Genomic DNA, 21,266 nt, shown 5'->3' with positions numbered 1-21,266 from the left:
GGTGAAGGGTCCCATTTTCTCAGTCCTTTACATGCAGGAGCTTTCTGGGGATTGTGACAGAAAGGAGAGAAAAAAATGCTAATTTAAGTCCAGTCATTGACCAACCATCCAAGTCTTCCCTTCCAGCAGCTAAGCCTATATGTTTTCTCAACAGGGTATTAATTACCTAGCTCTGCAATGGCCAGACAGGCTGTTGGCCATAATGCAACTGCCTGTGGACACAGCGGGGCTCAGAGACTTTAGCCTCCTCCTCCTCAATAAACTCAGACATGGATTCTGGTAACTTGTTAAACACATTTATTGATATCTTGACAGTAACCAAACACAGTGAGTGACCATTAGAAACAAGAAAAGAAAGGCATTCGTTTGTACTTTGTGAGATCCAGCTGCAGCCGGAGAGAAAAGACACCCCTTATTCCAGGAATTGACAAGGCAAAATGCATTCCTTCAAGGGAGCATCACAGGGGTGGGGGCAGTATGGCAGTTTTTGAAACGCAAGAAAATCAGTCGCCTGCTATGGTAGGCTGAAGCTCACCTCATATGAATAATCGAGCCATGAAGTGGAATTAAAGTTATACTTGCTTAGCAAATGCATTCCTGATTGCCACAAACTCAGTCAAAACTGGCTGGGAAAAAAAAAGAAAAAGAAAACAAAACCAAAAAAAAATAAACAAAAACCAAACAATCTAAAACAGTTGACGAGATGAGTGAAATCAAAGAATGCAGGTGCATGGAGCCAGGGCTGAGCCTATCAGGAAAGAGAAAGGACCAAAGCCAGAAAAAAAAAATGAAATGAAGTTGTTAAACACATTTATTGAACTGTGAACAATAACCAAACACAATGAATTGGCTTTGAAAAACAAGAAACAGCAAATGGATCAATTCTGATCTTGGCAAATCCTACTACAGATATGTGACAGGGGGGAAATAATTCCATTTCTTGATAGTTTGCGGTGATAAATATATACAATGTGTTTCTCTTCGATGTTTGTCCTTTCTTCTTTTTTAAATTGTTGAGTAAACAGAAGAATCATAATCTAGAAATAAGCATCCTTGGTCAACTTTATCCTGGTTCACTGGTCATCAGCACCCTGGAAGGACCTGAGGGCCCTCTCTGAGATTATTTGATGCAGAGAACAAAGTCCGCTTGATGCTGTCAGGGGGATAAGTGGTTTCTCCTCTCTCTTTTGGAAGAATTTTTGTATGTACAAAGGCTGAAAGTCTCATTGAATAAATTTACTAGTTCATGAAAACGGTATCAAAATTGTAATCAGATTAAATGGTTATTTTCTTCTAAGACCTCTGAGGAATGAGCCAGTTTCTGAAACCTGACTGCTCATCTTGGAGGCTGTGTGCATTTGTCTCTGTGCATTTGTTTGTGTGCATGTGTATTTGCATGTGTGTGCATGTCTGTGTGCTTGTATATTTGTGCATGTGTGTATGTGTGTCTGTCTATAAGATCTGTGCTCCTCTGCCATGGTTTTGTAGACTTTTCATGAAGAAAGGGCCAATCCAAAGAGTGAAAGAGATTTGAGGGAGGGAAGGAGAGAGAAGAAGGGGAACATTCTAGGTTACGTCAATTCACAGTTGTAGCATTTCACTGAGGTGGGATTCTTCTTGGCTTAATTCCTTACTTGAGGAGCCATTCATTTACTGGAAAGAGAGAGAGAAAGGAAAAAAATGCAAACAACACAAAATAAGACATTACATCATATAATCAAATGAATTTGCATCCTGTTTGGAGGTTTCTCTAAAGAGGAGGGGACAGTTCTATAAATGTGTATATATGTTAATACCCCTATAATTACAAAATTCTATTGTGCAGTCCCACTATCACTAGTTATATGAGGTTAACACAAATTTAAATTAATTAAAATTTAATTGTATCATTGTACTTGCCTACTTTCAAGGTTTACTAGCTACATGGGGCTTGTAGCTACTTTATTGGATAGCACAGCTTTAGACTATATCTATTATTATGAAAAGTTCAAATGGATAGCATTATACTAGACCAGGATGAACACCTCACCAGCTAAATCCATCCCCCTATCCATTTTTATAAATAAAACTTTATTGAAATAGGGCCAAACCCATTCATTTTTAAATCATTTACTGGGCTTTTAAACTGCAGTGACTCTATGATTCATAAATCCAGAAATACTAGCAGTTGCTTTACATAAAAAGTTTACCAATCCCTGTTATAGACTAAACTCTCTGTATTGATGAGGATTTCTTATCTATCTTCTTCACCCTGGGTCTATATCACATAGCTAAGTGACTAGATAGAACATTGTAGCTATACAATAAATAGGTATTAAAGGAAGAGAATAATCAATGCATGGGTTGGATGATTATTTAGTGGTGCTAATTGTATAGTATAGTATAGTATAGTATAGTATAGTATAGTATAGTATAGTATAGTATAGTATAGTATAGTATGGTATAGTATACTATAGTAAAGTATAGTATTGGTACTCTGTATCTGAAAAACAAGAAAGAAGAAAGTATAGAAAAACCAGGAGGGAAGATGAGGGGACCAAGGGGCAGCAGGGTAAATATTGGGGTAAAATGAGGTGGGTAATATCTTTAGCCTCTCTATTTAGGTAGCACCTTATTACTGAAAAGGGTTTCTTCATACAAGCTCTCAAGATTGCTTTTCACAAGTAGATGGGCTAGTGTTTGCCACAGAGAAGCCAGGCCCAGTGGTAAATGACTTGGCTGGGATTTGGGTATCCTGCCTCCAGTGCATGGGTGTTTCCATAACATGTCCTAGAAGGCTTATTGTAATGATCAACTTATATTTTATGTGTGAAAGAGAAAAGAGTTGAGTATGGACCTCAGAGCTACTGGAACTAGTAATTATCCAAAATGTTTTCTTTAACAGGAAGAAAGGTAAAACTTCAAGGGACATAGATGCCAAAGGTTTGAAACCCAGAATACTTGCTCACTCTCTCAGGGAAAAGAGGCCCATTGTGTGTATAACTAAAGGTTCAGATGATCTAAACTGTTCTGTTTTACCAGATAAAACCTTAAAAAATAAGCCCTTCTGAGTTCTGTAAAATGGTGATCGAAAGGCAGTCTTGCCTGAACAAAAGGGATTGAACCATTTGACTATTTCATTTCTTTCCTTTTCCCTGTGCCTTTCCCTATAGCATAGGGATATCATAGATGATACGAAGGTTAAATCACAGAAAAGTAACACACAATGGAAGTCTTACTGTCAATAGTCTTATAATCAGTCTTATAGTGGGGGATAATGCCAACCATTAGAACAGGTCATGAAAACAGAGCTCTGATATGGTCCATTGGTCTCCGACCCACTGCACCCACCTCTATACTGAAGCTTCTGAGCTCGGTTGTTTGGACAGTCCTTCCCCTGTAAACTGAAGTTGATGTTGGTGCGGATGCAGCGGTTGTTGAGTGGCTGGACAGGCCTGAAGTTGTCACTCATGCTCAGAAATATCTGAGATGGCTGATTCTGGCTGAGTAGGCGTAAGGAATGCATCTAATGAGAGACAAAAGCTGTGAGACACTCTCCTCTTCCTGTATGCTCTAGGAAATAAGATTACATCTATTCTGTCCAAGCCAGATTGTGCTGCCTATGTGGGAAAGGGCATACAAGTACACCTCCCAGAAACCTTTGTTTTTGTGGGTTCAGTGGTTCTGGAAATCCATGCCTCTTTGCATAGAGGGAACCTTCTAGTTCATTTACATCTCTGAATGAGACAATTGCTCTCTCATCTTCAAACCCACCATCTGTCAAAGGAGAAAATTCTTTGAGGTATTCCCCAGAGTCTCTTCTTTCACTGTAGTTTGATTCAGTCATCTCTAATAACTCATGGTATTATTTCCCTTCACAGGCATTATCCAAAACAGAATGATTGGAATAAGAATCAGAGCTAGCAAACTTAGAGGATTCTAGTTACTGTTCTGTGCACATCAGACCAGAAGTTGGACCTGTTCTACCCCAGAAATAGAAAGTAATCAAGGAGCTTTAGTTAGGAGAAACATGAAGCAAATATACAATAGGAAGCAGTGGAGAACAAAAAGAGAGCTTCTGGATGACACTAATAAAAGTCGTGACATCATTTTTAAAAATTCGTAAGATGTCCTAAATTTTTTTCCCTTCAAATGTTTTTTTTCTAAGTTTGAGGTAACTTAAGGAGGTATTTGTCATTGGGGTTCCAATCAAAATAGAATTAGGAGTCTCATATTGTTCACATTCTTGTCAGTTCTGAGAGCCTATTTCATCTTGCCAGAGAGATAAGAGATTGCACATGGTCCTATGAATGCTTATAGACTCTCACCACCACAGAGTGTCACTGTGTGAGTGGGGTAGCTGGTCAAATTAGAAACAGGAGTATTTATTTTACAAAAGAAGGGTGTCAGGCCTATAGTACAAAAAGAGCCATACACAAAAATTGGTGCCAATGTACATAATCTAGTTCTCATCCAGTTCTGAGGAATGTCTAATCCTGTGAGATGCTTTTTAAAAATTCCACCTTCAGGACCCAGAGAAATAGCTCAAAGAGATGAAGGTCTCAAGTTCAATCCCTGGCATCAAATGGTCCCTCAGAACAACCAGATGTGACCTTGCAGGTCCCGGAGCAGCACTGAATGACTGAGCTAAACACTTAACCATCAGGCCTGCACAGATGGACTGAGTATTGCCAGCATCTGCCTTTGGGCACTGAGAGCTGCTTTGGAGGCCCCACACAAAATAAAAATTCTACATTTAAATGTTTCTGGATTGCTGAATATTGTATTGCCTTCTCTTGGAGTCTGATATGTATATTATCAATTTAAAGGTTCTGAGAAGTCTCCAATCATGAAATTTATTCATATTTATTATTTTCAGGGTGATTTGAGATATATCTGGCAGTAATTAGGGTTTTCTTGTGGGGCATATTTCTCACTAGTATTCATTTCACTGGCTTGCTTGGGTAACTAAGCTTGCTAGTCTTATGCAGACAGGTGGGATGTTTCTAAAATTACTCTATGCTGAATCTTTTCAGATGGGTGTGCCAATTTAATTGCAACACCACCCTTCTCCCCCCAAAATATGTTTAAATCTTAAACCCTGTACCAAAGAAGGAATATTATTTGGAAACAGGGTCATATTCCTATGTTAGCTGAGTTGAATATGTTGGTAAGAGTCCAAGATAATTGGTGTCCAAAATGCAAGTAGGGATCTGGCTAGAAACACACACAGAATACCAGGCAAAGATGGAGGCATAATGAAGTGAAGCTTTGACAAGCCAGGAAATACCAAAGATTACCAGAAAACTTTGAAAAACTGGGGAGAGGCATACCCAAAAAACCAGGTTCTCCTTTAGGTTGCTCAGAAGTAATTATTTCTGCTAATACAGTGATCTTGAACTTAGAGCCTTCAGAAGTGTGAGGCCATATATTTCTGTTTCCAAAGCCATTGACCCCTACTCTCTCCTGTCATACATACATGCCAATTTATGGTACCTGACACAGGTCTGGCAAAGACTATAAAAGGTACTCCCCAAACCTTCCAGTCTGTATATTATATTCCTCATCAGCAAAAAGGGAAAAGACAAGTTTACCTGCATCCTGGTTATATAGACAGGCTTGTTCATTATTATCCAACTGGCTGTCTCATAGCAAGGTGGAATAGTCATCGACCCATCATAAGTAATGAAACTAGAGGTCTCTGGATATAGTTCCTCTATATTAAGTCCCTGTAGTAAATAGGCATCATCTGGAAAAGAAATAAGGAAGAGTGAAGAATTAGACTTCTTGTGAAAATAATGGTATTGCTAACTAAAAAAAATTTTTTTTAAGCCTCATGATTTGCAAAGTTACTCATAGTTGGGTTTTAGACATATTATGTTCCAACATCAGTCCCTCTAACAGTGACTTCTTCCCTTTACCAGGGTTCCCAGATTCCCTCCATAAATGCCCCTACCCCAACCCACTTCATATCCAGCCTGCTATCTTGACAGGAACCATTTTAAATTTAGCTGTTGAATTTTGGTCCCTGCCCCCTGTTGCTTCCCTTTCATATTTCAGAACTTATCCATCAGGATAAGTTTCAGTAACAACCAGTACCCCAAATATTAATTTTTTTCAACAACACTGTGTTTATTGCTAACATATGCCTCTATTCTACATGGGATAAGGGCTTCCTCCATGTTACTGTTCTCTGTTCTCTGTAACTCAGGGCCTACAAGCAGCCTGTCTGGACTCTTGTGAGTTGCAAGGGTAGATGGAAAAACAAGTATGTCATATTTTGATTCTTAAAGCTCCTATCCCAAAAGTGGCTCCTGCAGTTTTTGCTATTATTTTGCTAGGCAAAGAAGTAACTTGGACAAGGTTATCAGGGATACCAAGATGCACAGAACAGATACTGAATAATGGTGACTAGAAATACTATCAACCACAAGGCCAAGAAGAGCCAAGTACTTGATTTTGCTCCCTAAGACCTAGATCCACAGAACAACAATTATAATAAATGCATAAAGTCTTTAATAAGTGTTAAAACATTGCCTGATTGTCATTCTCATTTATTAACACTGTAATTAAAAGAACACTAAGTGCATATGATTTGATAGGAAAATAAATCATTCTAAATCTTATTATAAGATTCAATAGCTTAGTTCAACAACTGATCCAATTTTTGTGCATCTTCTTTCTCTGTTTTGCTTATACAACTAATCTTTGCTCTTAGACTTATTTGGGTAGTTCACACTCGTGATTCTTTCATTATTAAATATACCTTTACAATTATTTAAATCATTTAAGTACAATTAGACTATAAAAAAAGGAGAACATAAAAATAGTAACCTTTAAACAATTTTCCTTACAGCATTAACATGTTTTCTTGTGATTTTTAAACTTTATTGTATTGTGATTTGTTTAACCAAGCTTGCACACAGAGCATATTGAGTACTCAGGCATGCTGCTATTATATATATATATATATATAAAATATATATATTAAGTATATATATATATACTTATAAAATTGTGATGTGTTGGATTTTTAAATATCAATAAATTTCAGTGAGTCTCTTCATGATTTTCCTCTACTTATTATACTTTTCTTCTTGCTTTTGCATATTCTTACTCTCTTATGGTTTCTAAAGACCATTTATATTTTTTATTTTCTTTCCCCCCCATGGCTATTTTCTGGAGTCTGCTGCAGACTCTTTATTTTTGCACTTGCTTTCCTCAATATTGGCATTTCCTGGGGATCAATTCAAATTTCTTTTTTTTTTTTCACTCTGTGATAATTCAGTCATCACATATTCAGACCTGGGCTGCTGTCTGTGCCCTATATTTATAAATCTGTTTCCAGAGATCTTGCACCCCTTGGGTTGTTTAGTCTCTATAGCTAATCCAGGAGATCAGAAGAATATATGGCAAGGACCCAAAGTCTGCTGACAGAGGAATGAGACTGGATCCCCCAATCCTCCTAGGTCCGTGTATATTTTTCATCATGTTTTATCTATATTCTCTTATTCATATGTTTAACACCCAGTGCAAAAACGCTGTTTGGTTGGTGGTATAGCCTCTGCACTTCAAGACTGTGCACATATAATGGTAAAAAAGAACTTTCACACACAACTGGAGCCCAATATTGACCTACTGAAATTGGTCAGATGTACAATAATATCAACATTTACCAAACAAAAGATCCTGAATATTGGAAACAGAGCTGCTTGCCCTAAGACACAAAATTGCATGTTGACTACAGAGTGCCTTCCTGACCTTCAGAACAAGGAAATAATTCATTTAATGCCTGTTCACTAAGCATCTCTGCAGTGACCATAGGATTAGCCTCTGGAGATAGATTACTAAATAAGAGAGTCACAATTCTCTCATTCTAGTTGAAAAGACAGATAACAAAAGGCAGAATGAATATATATAAACGCTAAGAAAGCCAGTGGTGATATAATAAGTTTAGCCTAGCTCTGCTGCACCTACCTATCAATTTCTGGGCATTAATGCAGTCAATCCACTTTCCTATGGCTCCAAATCTTCCTATGTCTTCCTCCAGGATATACTCACCTTTCTTTGATTAAAAACATCATCTTGGCTAAGGAAACAATTTCAGTGCGCCTTCATTTGTTCAATTTTATTAGGAACAACTCAATGGAGCCAGTGGTTTGGAATCATATAAACCTGTTTGTCTGGTCTGCCTAAAACTACCTCCCCCTTGATGGGGCAATCAACCATCTGTATGGACCTGTATATAGAAGCTAAAATTTGAGACTAACCTTAGGAGAAATGATTTACAACTTTCTATTTAAGTGAATCTGCATTTCTATCCCAAAACTCTGAAGACTCAAGACAAGCCCAAAAGAGACAGAGTAAATGGAACATGGCTGGATGAAATCGAATGACCTAAGTCAGGCACTCTGACTCTCATGACAAAGCACACTGAGCACAAGAGTACACTTAGGAGTTAGAAAATTTCTCAAAGAAAAAATACAAATGGCCAAAAGGCACATGGAAAATATTCCACATCACTAATCAACAGGGCGATTCAAATCAAAATAACAATGAGGTACCAGGGGCCGGAGAGATTGCATGGAGGTAAGGTGTTTGATTTGCATGCAGAAGGTCGGTGGTTCAAATCCTGGCATCCCATATGGTCCCCTGAGCCTGCTAGGAGCAATTTCTGAGTGTAGAGCCAGGAGTAACCCCTAAGCGCTGCTGGGGGTGACCCAAAAAACAGAAAAAACAAAACAAAACAATGAGGTACCATCTCATACCATAGAGATTGGCACACATCACAAAGAACAAGAACAATTAAGTGCTGGTGAAATGTGGAGAGAAAGAAACTCTCATTCATTGCTGGTGGGAATGCCGTCTAGTCCAGTCTTTATGGAAAACAATATGGACATTCCACAAAAGACTACAAATTGAACTCCCATATGATCCAGCTATACCACTCCTAGAAATATACCCTAGGAACATAAAAATACAATAAAAAAAAACCCTTCCTCACACCTATATTCATTGCAGCACTATTTACAATAGCCAGACTCTGGAAACAACCAAGATGCCCTTCAACAGATGAATGGCTAAAGAAACTGTGGTACATATACACAATGGAATATTATGTAGCCATCAGGAGAGATGAAGTCATGAAATTTTCCTATACATGGATGTACATCAAGAGTCTCAAATTCAATTTACCTGGGGGCCGCAGGAGTCAAAGTCGGGGTGATCTTTGAGTGAAAAGTCAGTAGTAAGCCTTGAACATTGGGGGGGGGTGACCGAAACAACTAAAACATAACAAAACAAAAAAAATTCCTATAGGGCAGGGCCACAAAATGTTGTACTGAGGGTCACAAACGGCCCACGGGCCGCGAGTTTGAGACCCCTGACATGGAATCTATTATGCTGAGTGAATAAGAGGGAGAGAGTCACAGAATAGTCTCATTCATTTATGGGTTTGAAGAATACAAATAACATTATTGTAATAATGCCCAGAGACAACAGAGATGAAGGCTGGAAGGACTGGCTCTCAATGTGAAGCTCACCACATGAAGTGGTGAGTTTAGTTAGAAAGTTGACTACAAAAAAAAAAAAAAAAAAAAGAAAGTTGACTACACTATCAGGACAATATTAATGAGTGAGAGAAGTAAAGTGCCTGTCTCAAATACAGGCAGGGGGTGGGGAGGTATGGAGATGGGGGCATTGGTGGTGGGAAGGTTGCACTAGTGAAGGGGGCTGTTCTTTTTATGACTGAAACCAACTACAATCATGTATGTAATCATGGTGCTTAAATAAAGCATAAAAAGAAGTTAGACCCATATCAATACATTTATATTGAATCCACACCATTGGGCTCTTATTTCTTAAGTCTTTAATATGTGCCGGGCTAGGTGTTGGCAAGCAGAAGGTAATCAAGAGAATACAGTGAGGTGCCATACATAGAGACTGTTATCTATCTATCTGTGCTGGGTACAAAGAGAGGTCATCAGTTCTGAGGCAAGGGAAAGAATTAATTGAGGAACTGACCTGAACTGCATCTTGAATGACAGCAGGTAATTAGTATGCGGCTGGTGGGGTTTGGGGGCCAGGGGGTGGGGGTGATTATCAAGGGTACTATAGACATCATGCCAGAGAGCAGTAAGTGAGGGGAGAACTGGGGCACACTCTTGTATAAGCGCATGGTAGGGGAAGGACTGCTGTGAGCAATGAGGCTGGTAGGGTCAGCACAGAAGATCCTTCTCTGTGCTCTGGGGAGTTTGGGATTCATATTGTGGTCAAAGCAGAGTCACTGAAGGGTGGAAGAAGGGGAGTAGTTGGATCCGATTTGCACTTAATGAGGCTTGCTCTGATGGTGGTTTGGCCTAAAGATGAACGTACTGAATGAAAGAAGGCGGCATTCAGCACGTCTTCATTAAAGGTCAATGTGATTTGTTTAACCAAGCTTGCACACAGAGCATATTGAGTACTCAGGCATGCTGCTATTATTGTATTTTATTTTACTCCAGCTGATTGGGGGGAGGCAGTAGGATGAGGGGCCTTCCAGGCATGACTGGACTCAGAAAAATAAAAAAAAAAAGAACATTTATGGTTTTCAGAAACCAGCTCTGGGTGGCCTCCAGTTTGAGAAAAAGGATGGTCTGGGAGCAGGATCAAAGGAATTGGTTCAAGGACTTCACACCCTAAAGTAGGGTAACACCAGACTTCCCGATCCTCGGTGGTCTCACCAGGGTATTCCTCTATGTCCATAGCCTCTGTCTGTCTTCTGCAGGCAAAACCACTGTCAAACAACACCCTGCCATGCACACAGAGGTGCATGCATTGCTTTGTTCTCATCATACATTCTGCACCCTCTCTCTGTGGCCTTTTGCATTTCCTCAGACTGCAACTTTCAGAAGACCTGAAGAGGGGTGTGATCTTCCCAGAAAGTTCTCTCCCCTTCTTGGTGCCATGTGATGACACTGTTTTGTAACTTGGAGGAAGCTCTCGGCAGAATCTGATTGTAAAATTAATCATATTGGCCCCTTTAACTCAGATTTCCAGCCTCCAGATCTGGGAGAACTCCATTTCTACAGTGTTCAGAAGCAGCCTGAATGTACTATGAACACTTGCCTGGCAGATTTTTCTGAGGAATAGGTGAGTTTTATCAGCCATGCAGCAGTGCTCAGAGTACTGTGGTCTCTCTTCCTCCCTAGAGAGTTTTTGACCAGCTTTTCTTCAATAACTATCGATGACTTTTGGGCAGGCCACCAGATTCTCTTCAACTAGTTGCTGCTCTATTTTCACCATATTTACTGAGCTTGACAAGAATTGCTTACCTATTTGAATATTCCCACTTAGCTGTGATCTTGGTGGGAAAGGATTTAAATCTTTTAGCTCTAAATCCCCAAGGCCTGTCATAGGGCCCCTTATAAGGTAAACATTAGATGAATGGATTAAATGATTTATTCACAGCCACTTTCTATGCTAGTGAGCTGGGTTAATAGGAAGAGAGGAAAGTACAATATGATCTGTCAGATGATAGGGAAAATAATTATAGGACCAGTCCACAGTGTTAGCTTATACAGATTGCTCTACCTCAACATTTGGCATATCCCAGGACATCAGAGTGAGACTGCTATACTATGGTATTCTTATATTTCTATACCAAATACACATTTTGGTGATGAAATTGATGTGCGTTTTATATGGAACATTCGTATTCAGACTTACATCTTTGTCACAAAGACTGGCATTTCATAGTTCCAATGTTCTTTTAGGGATGACATTTTGAAAGTCATAGGTAGCCTTGTTATACCTCCATTTCTACCATGGAGAATAGTTTGGTATCTTTAGCAAGACAGAGGCAGTGGAATCCAAAAAAAGTAAGTGGACAAAACCAGCAGCTTTCAGGGCTAGTATCAAAGAATGCTGAGATCTCTTAAGTGGCTGACCAGTCAGACTAAATTATTCCCCACCGATATGTGTGAGTTTGTTAATAGTTTGATTAACTTTATGGGTAATTCAAATAATCTCTTAGCATCTTCCTTCTTCTGGAAATCCTGGCAACTGTAACCATGCCCACAAACACAGTTGCCATGTTCAAACTGAGCCACCTCCATAAACTCACTCTTATCTGGAATGAGATGTAAACTAAGCCATGAAAGATTATGGGTATACTGCACATGCAGCAGAAAGCTGGCCTCCTGCTGACTCCATCACCCAGAATCACCATTTCCCCAATGGTCCTGCCTTACCACTGACCCTCTATGATTTCCTTCGGGGAAACCAATCTGACAACACTTCAGGTATGCCGATTTTTGGCTGATATCACCAGGGCTGGTGTAACCACACCCAAAAACACAGTCACATGTTCAAACTGGGAGGCCTGCCAACTGATTACATGTCCCTAAAAGTTGTAGTATCAGCAATAATGTTTTGAATTGCTGGACAACTTCATTTCTTTGATGTTATCATCCCTAAAGAAATACCCCAATTTAACAGAATGGAAAAGCTAACAAGAGATTAAACGTTCTGCCATTGTATTAATTATTTCATTGGGAGTACAATAATTTTCACAAATGTGCTGGCTATTCTACTTTTTCTTTTCTTTTTTTCTCTCTCTCTATTTTTGTTTTTATTTTTTGTTTTGTTTTGGGCCACACCCGGTGATGCTCAGGGGTTACTCCTGGCTGTGCACATAGAAACCGCTTCTGGTTCTGGGGACCATATGGGAGGTAGGGGAACGAACCATGGTCCACTCTAGGTCAGCCGCATGCAAAGCAAACACCCTACCTCTGCATCACTGCTCTGGCCCCATGGGTATTTTTTCTTCATTTTATGACCCAGGACCAATGGTGGTTTGAATCTCAGCATCCCATATGGTAGCCCCGTGCCTGCCAGGAGTGATTTCTGACAACAGAGCCAGAAGTAATCCCTGAGCGCTGCCGGGTGTGGCCCCAAAACAAAACAAAAATAAATTTTATTCCTGGCTCTTCTTCCTTCCTTCCTTCCTTCTTCTTCCTTCCTTCCTTCCTTCCTCCTTCCTTCCTTCCTTCCTTCCTTCCTTCCTTCTTCCTTCCTTCCTTCCTTCCTTCCTCCTTCCTTCTTCCTTCGTTTTCTCTTTTGTTCTCTCTTTCTCTTTCTTTCTTTCTTTCTTTCTTTCTTTCTTTCTTTCTTTCTTTCTTTCTTTTTCTTTCTTTCTTTCTTTCTTTCTTTCTTTCTTTCTATTTTTGTTTCTTTTCTTTCTTTCTCTTCTTTCTTTTTCTTTCTTTCTTTCTTTTTCTTTCTCTCCTTATTTTTTCTTTCTTCCTTTCTTCTTCCTTTCTTTCTTTCTTTCTTTTTCTTTCTTTCTTCTCTTTCTTTTTTCTTTCTTTCTTTCTTTCTTTCTCTTCTCTTCTCTTCTTTCTTTCTTTCTTTCTTTCTTTCTTTCTTTCTTTTCTCTTTCTTTTCTTCTTTTCTTTCTTCTCTTTCTTTCTTTCTTTCTTCTTTCTTTCTTTCTTTTCTTTCTTTCTTTCTTCTTTCTTTCTTTCTTTTTCTTTCTTTCTTTCTTTCTCTCTTTCTCTTTCTTTCTTTCTTTCTTTCTTTCTTTCTTTCTTTCTTTCTTTCTTTCTTTTTCTTTCTTTATTTCTTTCTTCTTTCTTTCTTTCTCTTCTTTCTCTTCTTTCTCTTCTCTTTCTTTCTCTTCTCTTTCTCTTTCTTTCTTTCTCTCTCTCTTTCTCTTTCTTTCTTTCTTTCTTTCTTTCTTTCTTTCTTTTCTTTCTTTTTTCTTTCTTTCTTCTTTCTCTTCTTTCTTTCTTTCTTTCTTTTTCTTTCTTTCTTTCTTTCTTTCTTTCTTCTCTTCTCTTTCTCTCTCTCTCTCTCTCTCTTCTTCTTTCTTTCTTTCTTTCTTCTTTTTCTTCTTTCTTTCTTCTTTCTTTCTTCTTCTTCTTCATCTTTCTTTCTTTCTTTCTTTCTTTCTTTCTTTCTTTTCTTTCTTTCTTTCTTCTTTCTTTCTTTTCTTTCCTCTCTCTCTTCTTTCTTTCTCTCTTTCTTTCTTTCCTCTTTTCTTTCCTTTTCTTTCTTTTCTTTCTTCTTTCTTTCTTTCTTTCTCTTTCTTTCTTTCTTTTCTTTCTTTCTTTCTTTCCTTTCTTTCTTTCTTTCTTTCTTTCTTTCTTTCTTTCTTTCTCTTCCCTTTTCTTTCTTTCTCACTTTCTCTATTCTCTTCCATTTTTTAGATTTTTTTTTTAAATTTATTTTTAATAACTTTGCTTTCAATATTCTGGAAACAAATATATTATGATCAATTATGTGATACATTTTTAAATAAATAAAAAAGAACAAATAATCTCATAGAGCACCAAATTATTCTGGATAATTGTTCAAGTCATCTTCAGGGAAACACCCCTCCAAATGTCCTTCACTATAAACAATTTGATAAATTTATATAAGTAGGTTAAGTTTTGCTGTGCCAGTATTGTCATGCCTTAGATGTTGATTGTGTCTATCTGGATACTCATTATGTCTAAAAAATTCATACAGTATATAGTGTACCTTTTTCCCTGTCAAATACTGTAGAAGACAGATAGCAGAAGATAGTATAAGTAGTATAAACTTAGAAGACTGAGTTTATGATTTATCTTATAAAAATACCTTCTATCTTATAAAATATCTTATAAAAATACCAGGTTGAATTTTAATTTTTTTTTCTTTTTTTGCCATACCTGGCACTTCTTGCTGCTCATGGGATCACTCTCATTGGAGTTCAAGGAACCATGTGGTGTCAGGGTAAAACTGGGCTTTCATCATCTAAAATATGTGCTCCAGTTCTTAAGCCATTTTTTCTTCTCTCACTCTCCTCTCTCTCTCTCTCTCTCTCTCTCTCTCATCAAGAAATACTAATGAAATTCCTATGAGAGTGAGGGAATCTTTTGCTTAGCCTAAGCTTCTACAGCAGTTCTAGTAAGTGCATGATGTTTTACTAGGGAACCATTTATGATATTGAACATTCCTGCTTTCTGTTTATGAAGTTCCATTTTAAAAAGAGAATGTTGTCAATGAAAAAAAGGCAGGCAGTCCCAGGATCAATACTGGACTTGCTTCTGATCAATATGGAACTACTTGGCCATTTTCTCCTATGTAATGATATTTACTCTTATCTGAGGCAAATTCAACTGAAAAAAAAAAGGCAATTACTAAAGAATAAAGTAAGATGATTGTTTTGTTTTATAAAAACAAAAAATGAAAGAAAAGGCCTCAAGAACAGGACTCGGGAAGTATGCTGCCACTTTTTTGTTTCTTGATGACTTGAGTTAGTACTTTGATTGTAACATGGGAAGTGGTGTGCTGCATTTTCCTTTTTGTGAAAAGAGTTCCAAAGCCATTTCTTTGAAATGAAAGTACAAGTTCAATTAAGCATAGAGAAAGACACTGGGAGCAATATGCTGAAACTCCCTGGTGATATTTCATCACACTTAACTTGGCGTTCCTCTGAGGAGCGAGCACACAGAACACTTCCCAAGGAACAGACAGTATAGGCAGTTTTACAAGTCACTTTCTCCTTGCCTACACATTCATCTTTCAGTTAGAGCTAAGTTAGAGTGGGAGTGGGGAAGACTTCAAGAAAATTTTATAAACAGGAGAGACTGAAACAGATGTTTCAAGGGGCTTGGATCACTTGTCAGTAGATAGCATTGAAAAAAGGTCTTCATCCTCAAACACCCCAGTCCTGTCCCTTGTCTTGCTGGGTGGAAATCTATTCAGATCATAGTCATGGCACCTTTAATTTGAAATCGACAAATATTTTGGTTCTTATTGGACTGATATTTATCATTGAACAGTATACTTGTGAAATGAATTGAGTATGGGACACTCAAAGGGAATGAAGCCACTAAAATGCTTTACTATCTTAGTACACCGGAAAATAGAATTCATTGATAGATGACGTTGGAATGACTACTCTGTCTTATCCATTTAAGAAGGCTCTTTGCATACTCCCACTCACAGGTTTCACTATTTGAAATTAGCATGTAATAAAAAAAATAATGCTAGTCTGATGAAATCAGATGGATATGAAAATGCTAAGAATGTTACCTTTGATGTAATGGATACTCTGTGTCTGATAATTAATTAACAGAGAAAAATGAGGTATAATGGCATCATTCCAATTTGCTATACTAAAAAATTAAAATATTTAATGTAAATTATTGATAACACTCCTTAAAAATCCATTCAGAAAATCCATTTTTCAATATCTTGACCCTCAATATGTTGAAGGGGGAATTTAACTTTAATAAAATGGATTTTCTTTAGAAGAATTTCTAAATTCAGCCTGAAATTAATTCAGGTGGTCTTTTCCATTGCCAGTCTGGGTTAGTGAGAGAGTTTTATAAGATTTGCTCAGAAATATAAAAGCTAAGCTTCTTGGGAAAATGTAGGCCATTGCCATCTACAGTATGGAGCTGGGAAAGTAATCAAACTCTGCTGTCTATGTGCCTGATATTGTTTTATTTTAAAAATAATTGTTCTTGGCATCCTAATGACCTGCCTATCATTCTTCAGGATTTTGGGTTTGACTGCTACATATATTAGGACAATTTAGGGATATTACTATTCACTTAATTTATTTCAGTCATTGTTCAGGCAATTGACTTATTCCATTGTTTAATCTTACATTATATATTCCCGATATCTGTATCAATAGCCACATTTACCAATGAGGAAAATAATCTCAAATATGTTAAAAGTCATGCAGAAAAAAATGGTAATACTAGGAAACCAAATCTACTTGCTCCATTTTCTGCACAAGAATACATATAATTTCCCATTATAATGGCAGCCTTCACCAGCATGTACCTAGATCCCCAAATTTGCATGAAAGGATTCTCCTTCCTTTTAGAGATTGGCTAACATTAGTTTCTTAACAGCTACAGAGTAATTTTACATAATCCCACCCCACCTTGCTATCCAATCTACGTTCAAACCAAACAAATGGACAATGTCCATCCTACCACCTATCACTCTGTTGTGATCTTGCCCTGCACTTCATGTTAACACCTGTTTCCTTGTTCCTCTAAACTAGCTGATGAGTCAGGCACACAGGAGCCTCTCTGGATTGGGAGTTAAAAGCTATTTTTAGAAATGATTTGCAGTAGAAGTCACGGATATTTGAGTTGCTCTTTCAAAAGTAAGATCGTGTCCTATCCTTCTTCTGTATTTAGGCTCACTCCCATGATTTCATCTAGGTTTAAATGCCATCTGGATCCCAGTGATGTCCACATTTATAGCTTCAGTTCTCACTCCTGAAATTCAGACTCACACGTCAACTGCCCACTCACAATCTCTTCGTGGATGCTCCATAAACATCTCAGGCTTAAATTTTGTTCTTAGTTTCTGATTCTCTGCCCATCCTTCATGGTCTTACCCTATTTCTGTTGATGGGAAAGGCTTCTTCCTAGGCTAAAACTTCTTTGAGTCCTCTGCTTCTGGTGTATCACACATGTGTTACCAAGAAATTTCTTAGCTCTGCCTACAAAATATTGCCAATAATTTCTAATGACAATCCCTATATAAACCTCTCCCGAGTGACAGGCGTTCATAATTCAATCATCTCCTAACTTTTATCCTTGTTCCTTTAGAATCCATTCTCAAGTAAGCCACCACAGTGATTCTACTGTTAGAAGATAATATTATTCTCTGTACCCAGTCTTCACACAATTTCTCATTACAATGGTGTGCAAGAGAAAGACTGGTCCCATCTAAAGTAATCTCTATCCTTCTCTGGTTTTAATGCACATCTGAAACAGTAGTGTCCCTTTGAGAAACAGTGATATTATGTGAAGGGCTATCTGGGAGTTGCCCAGAGTTTAGGATTACATCTGCTTGAACTTTCAAAATGCCTATAAATTCCATGGCTACTTCATATTCATTCTAAGTGTAAATAAGGCAAAAAGCAAAGAGATAGCTTTCCAAACAAATCAAAGATGCAATCAAGAGAAGAACTTGATGACAAGATTTATGTAATAAAGTATCAGCCTCACATCTAATTTTAAGATCTTAATGTCATGCTGTCCATGCATCTTCTCCTTTCATAATTTGGTTTGGCTTGGTCCCAAACCCTGCTTATGCTTCATAGGGAGGAACACATGACAGGAATGTAAGAATACAGAAAATTACCTAGCTGGAGGTACTTTTGAATCTGTGCTCTCTCTACCCACTCCATGGGAGGATTTTGATGTTAGGCTGGGCCACTGCAGTAGCTTTCAGTAGCTTTGCCAATGAAAAGTGGACAGAAGAGTGTGAAATTTAAGCTTAGGCCATAAGTACCTTGATACATTTCTCATCTCTATAGGGAGAACCTCTTGCCTTGGACAAGGACTGATCCATCCCCCAACCCACCAGAAATGGGAGCCAGGTTGAACCAGGCTGCCCAGGTATATTTGCAGACCTGAAAGGGGGAGAAGCAGAGCTACCCACAGGACCAGCAAAGGGTGCTTGCCAAAGAGAGCTCCTAAAGGCACATTCTCTCAGAAACCATGACCCCTCTACACACATACACATTGTTAGGTGACCAAGGAAGTGATTTGTTTGCACCTGGGATTAATTTCCCAGCACCAGGGAAGTACTGGGCCTGGAGTGTGGAAATGCACCACTAGTCCATTTTTTTATTCCTGGTGCTCAGCCCTGCAGAGTGGATGCTGCATGTAAGTGAGCTGGCCTAAAGGGAGTATGGGTTAAAGGGAGAAAAGACTGGTTGGCAGAGTAGAGAGGGTTCAGGGCAGGAGTGTCTGAATAGCAGAGGACAGTAGTAGACTCAAATAATTTTGCGTTACTTCCAAGTACTGAAGCATGGTTCATTGGTAAGTGTCCCTAGGCAGATGGCATGGTCTCCACTAGATGGGGTGCACAGAAACCAGTATAGCCTGCTGCTTCCTCCAGAGCCTCAGCAGAGGCATCCAGGCTAGTGCTTCCCACTCACTAGTGCATGCCTCTTGTTCCAGAATCTCTTCTGCTTGCTGCCAGACCAGCCTTCCCTGCCTCAGGGAGTTTAGCTGGAGGGAAGAGTGCTAGCAGTTTCCTGCTGGACAAATCAATCCCTTCCTGCCTTAGTGTTCCTGCCATGGGGCATCATTATCCCTGCAGTGTTACTCCCTCTAGGCATTTGATAAAGGTGCAACCTTTCATTATTCCCCAATGAGTAAAAGCACAAAATATCTGTGATTAGGGTTCTGGAAACAGTTTCCACTCTCCATATGGGGTCTCTTTAGTTGCCTTTCTTTCCCCTCGGACCTGACAGGCAAGATTAAGAGGGACAAAGGAGGGTTCCTATTTTCTTCTATTTATTCTAGGAATGAATCTTTAGAGGCCAAGAGGCATTTCCTCAATTTGTCTTCTGTATAAACTCCCCAGACCAAGTTCTGGTTGCAAACCCTCTTTCCTGCCACTCCATCTGTTACTGTCATTGCTGCCACAGAGGCCCATTCTTTCCTCTGCTGATTCAGGCAGGGTCAATGTTTGCTGGGGATACTATTAGACAGTGCATCAAAAGCCTAAGACAGACAGTTCTTCAAACTCTTCCTAGTTCTTTGAAAGCTTTAGGCTTTTGGAGACACCGGTATCCAGGGTTGGAATACCCAGTCAGTCTCACCCACTCCCTATCTTACCTTCCCTGGCAATACTTTTGTTCTCATCTCTATAGCACCTGTTTAAATTGCATTGTGTGATTCATAATTTTTACATGCAAAAAGCCCACCGATTTCAGGGAAATGATTGTGTCCAACTTCCTTTGATGAAACCATGACTGTAATTCCTTATCTTATATCTTCACTGTACTGTAACTCCTTTGACATCATTTCTGTAAAATGGTACCATAATGTAATTCCAAAGTTATTTCTGTAATTGATGCCTATCACTGCACTGTCTATTTCCTATTAGATAAGAAGTCAAATGCCCCACAGATGCTCTTGTATAAGTGCTCTTGGAACTCCTGATCCCAGGGCCAACAGTTTTAGGTAGTTTGCCTAACTGTAGCCCTCTGCTAGGCCAGCCAGTATATATAAAAATCTTCTTGTTCCCTTCCATCTCAACAAATTATGACTTGGTGTGCTTGATTAACCAACTTCCAGTTATAACAAAATGACACCTGCATCGTACAATTTACCATGTAATTCCATGCAGATTTTTCTGTCTGACATTTCTGTTTCCCAAAGAGTTTAGTTCCTATTTTTAATGTTGCCCTTGTTGTACGAGTCTTTATAATAAGCTCCAATATGCCTGTCTCCCCAACTCCAGAGCAAGATCCTCAAAGACAAAAAGCATGTTATGTGATCTTTCCATCACTTGGCATCCAGGAGGCATCCAATTAATTTTTGTGGAGTGAGTGGGTGAACAAATGAATGACAGTTTTGGGGTTTAACATTGCTATTCCTTCCATTATTGCCCAAGGGTATCCTCACTTCCCCTGGGCCTGCTGGGGTGGCAGTCAGCAGGAATACTTCCTTTCAATTAGACAAATTTTAAGTTTTCCTTAGCCGTGAAGTGGCCATCCACTCTTGATATCAATGATATATTGTTGTCCAGTTGCTAGATACTTGTTCTAGTTTCTGCACTAGAAGCAAAAGTTGCTCTTGAAGAAGGCCATTCTTCTGGTAGCACAGACCCACTCTATGCTTTCATCTTTCATAAATAGCTTAATATTGATAAGACCAGAGCTTGGGGGCAGGGAGAATAGGGAAAGAAATCCTGATCGAGACTGCTCTGCGGCTAGCAATCTGTTAGGTGGTATGTTGAGCTTAATATGTAATTTCACAGCTTTTCATGGTCTCTAAACTGCAAATCCAAGATTATTTGAAAACATTTAATTTAATTTTCATGCCTTTTTTCATTTAAAAACTTAAATGACTTCATCTTTGTGGGTAGCTATAACATGGGATCTTTGCACACACATCTCCCTGGTGGAGCCATTGAAGTGTGCACTTGATGAGGACTCTGTGGAGCACTGATGAGGAAGTGAGGGGTTTGACAACAACTTCATTCATTCCCTGAGATGAGGTCCCTCTCTATCTGAGTGTTCCAGGTTCATTCTTCATCACCACTGCCCCTCCTCTCTCCAATGTTTCACTCCAAGGGAGGAACTTGACCCCTTATGTTATGGGGTGGCAGGCTGGTGTGTGGCACATCTGTATTCTGGAATCCTTATTCAGTGTCTTTCATGGTGACAGTACATGGGTGGATGCTGATGAATAAATTAAAGGAGTCAATGAAGGGGCCCTCCATATTGTTCCTCCTGCCTGCTCACTTGCCTTCCCCATCATTACTGAGGCAGATCATTATCACTT

General features: G+C 38.8%; 1 protein-coding gene across 2 annotated transcripts in view; it reads right to left on the bottom strand.

The window, feature by feature from the left end:
• Positions 1-280: 280 nt before the first annotated feature.
• Positions 281-21,266, bottom strand: part of CA10 (carbonic anhydrase 10) — a 550,141-nt gene continuing 529,155 nt past the window's right edge. For both annotated transcript variants that reach the window (XM_049771020.1, XM_049771018.1), the window contains 3 exons: positions 5,574-5,728; positions 3,331-3,505; positions 281-1,653 (listed from right to left, as the gene is read on the bottom strand). In XM_049771020.1, coding sequence (XP_049626977.1) covers positions 1,631-1,653; positions 3,331-3,505; positions 5,574-5,728 — 353 coding nt within the window. In that variant the 3' untranslated portion in view covers positions 281-1,630. The remainder of the gene's footprint in view (positions 1,654-3,330; positions 3,506-5,573; positions 5,729-21,266) is intronic.

The sequence above is a fragment of the Suncus etruscus genome, chromosome 1 (genome assembly GCF_024139225.1).
Source record: "Suncus etruscus isolate mSunEtr1 chromosome 1, mSunEtr1.pri.cur, whole genome shotgun sequence".
In the NCBI taxonomy this organism is placed as follows: Eukaryota; Metazoa; Chordata; class Mammalia; order Eulipotyphla; family Soricidae; genus Suncus; species Suncus etruscus.
The sequence above is the reverse complement of the archived record's forward strand: the minus strand, read 5'-3'. Positions and strand labels throughout refer to the sequence as shown.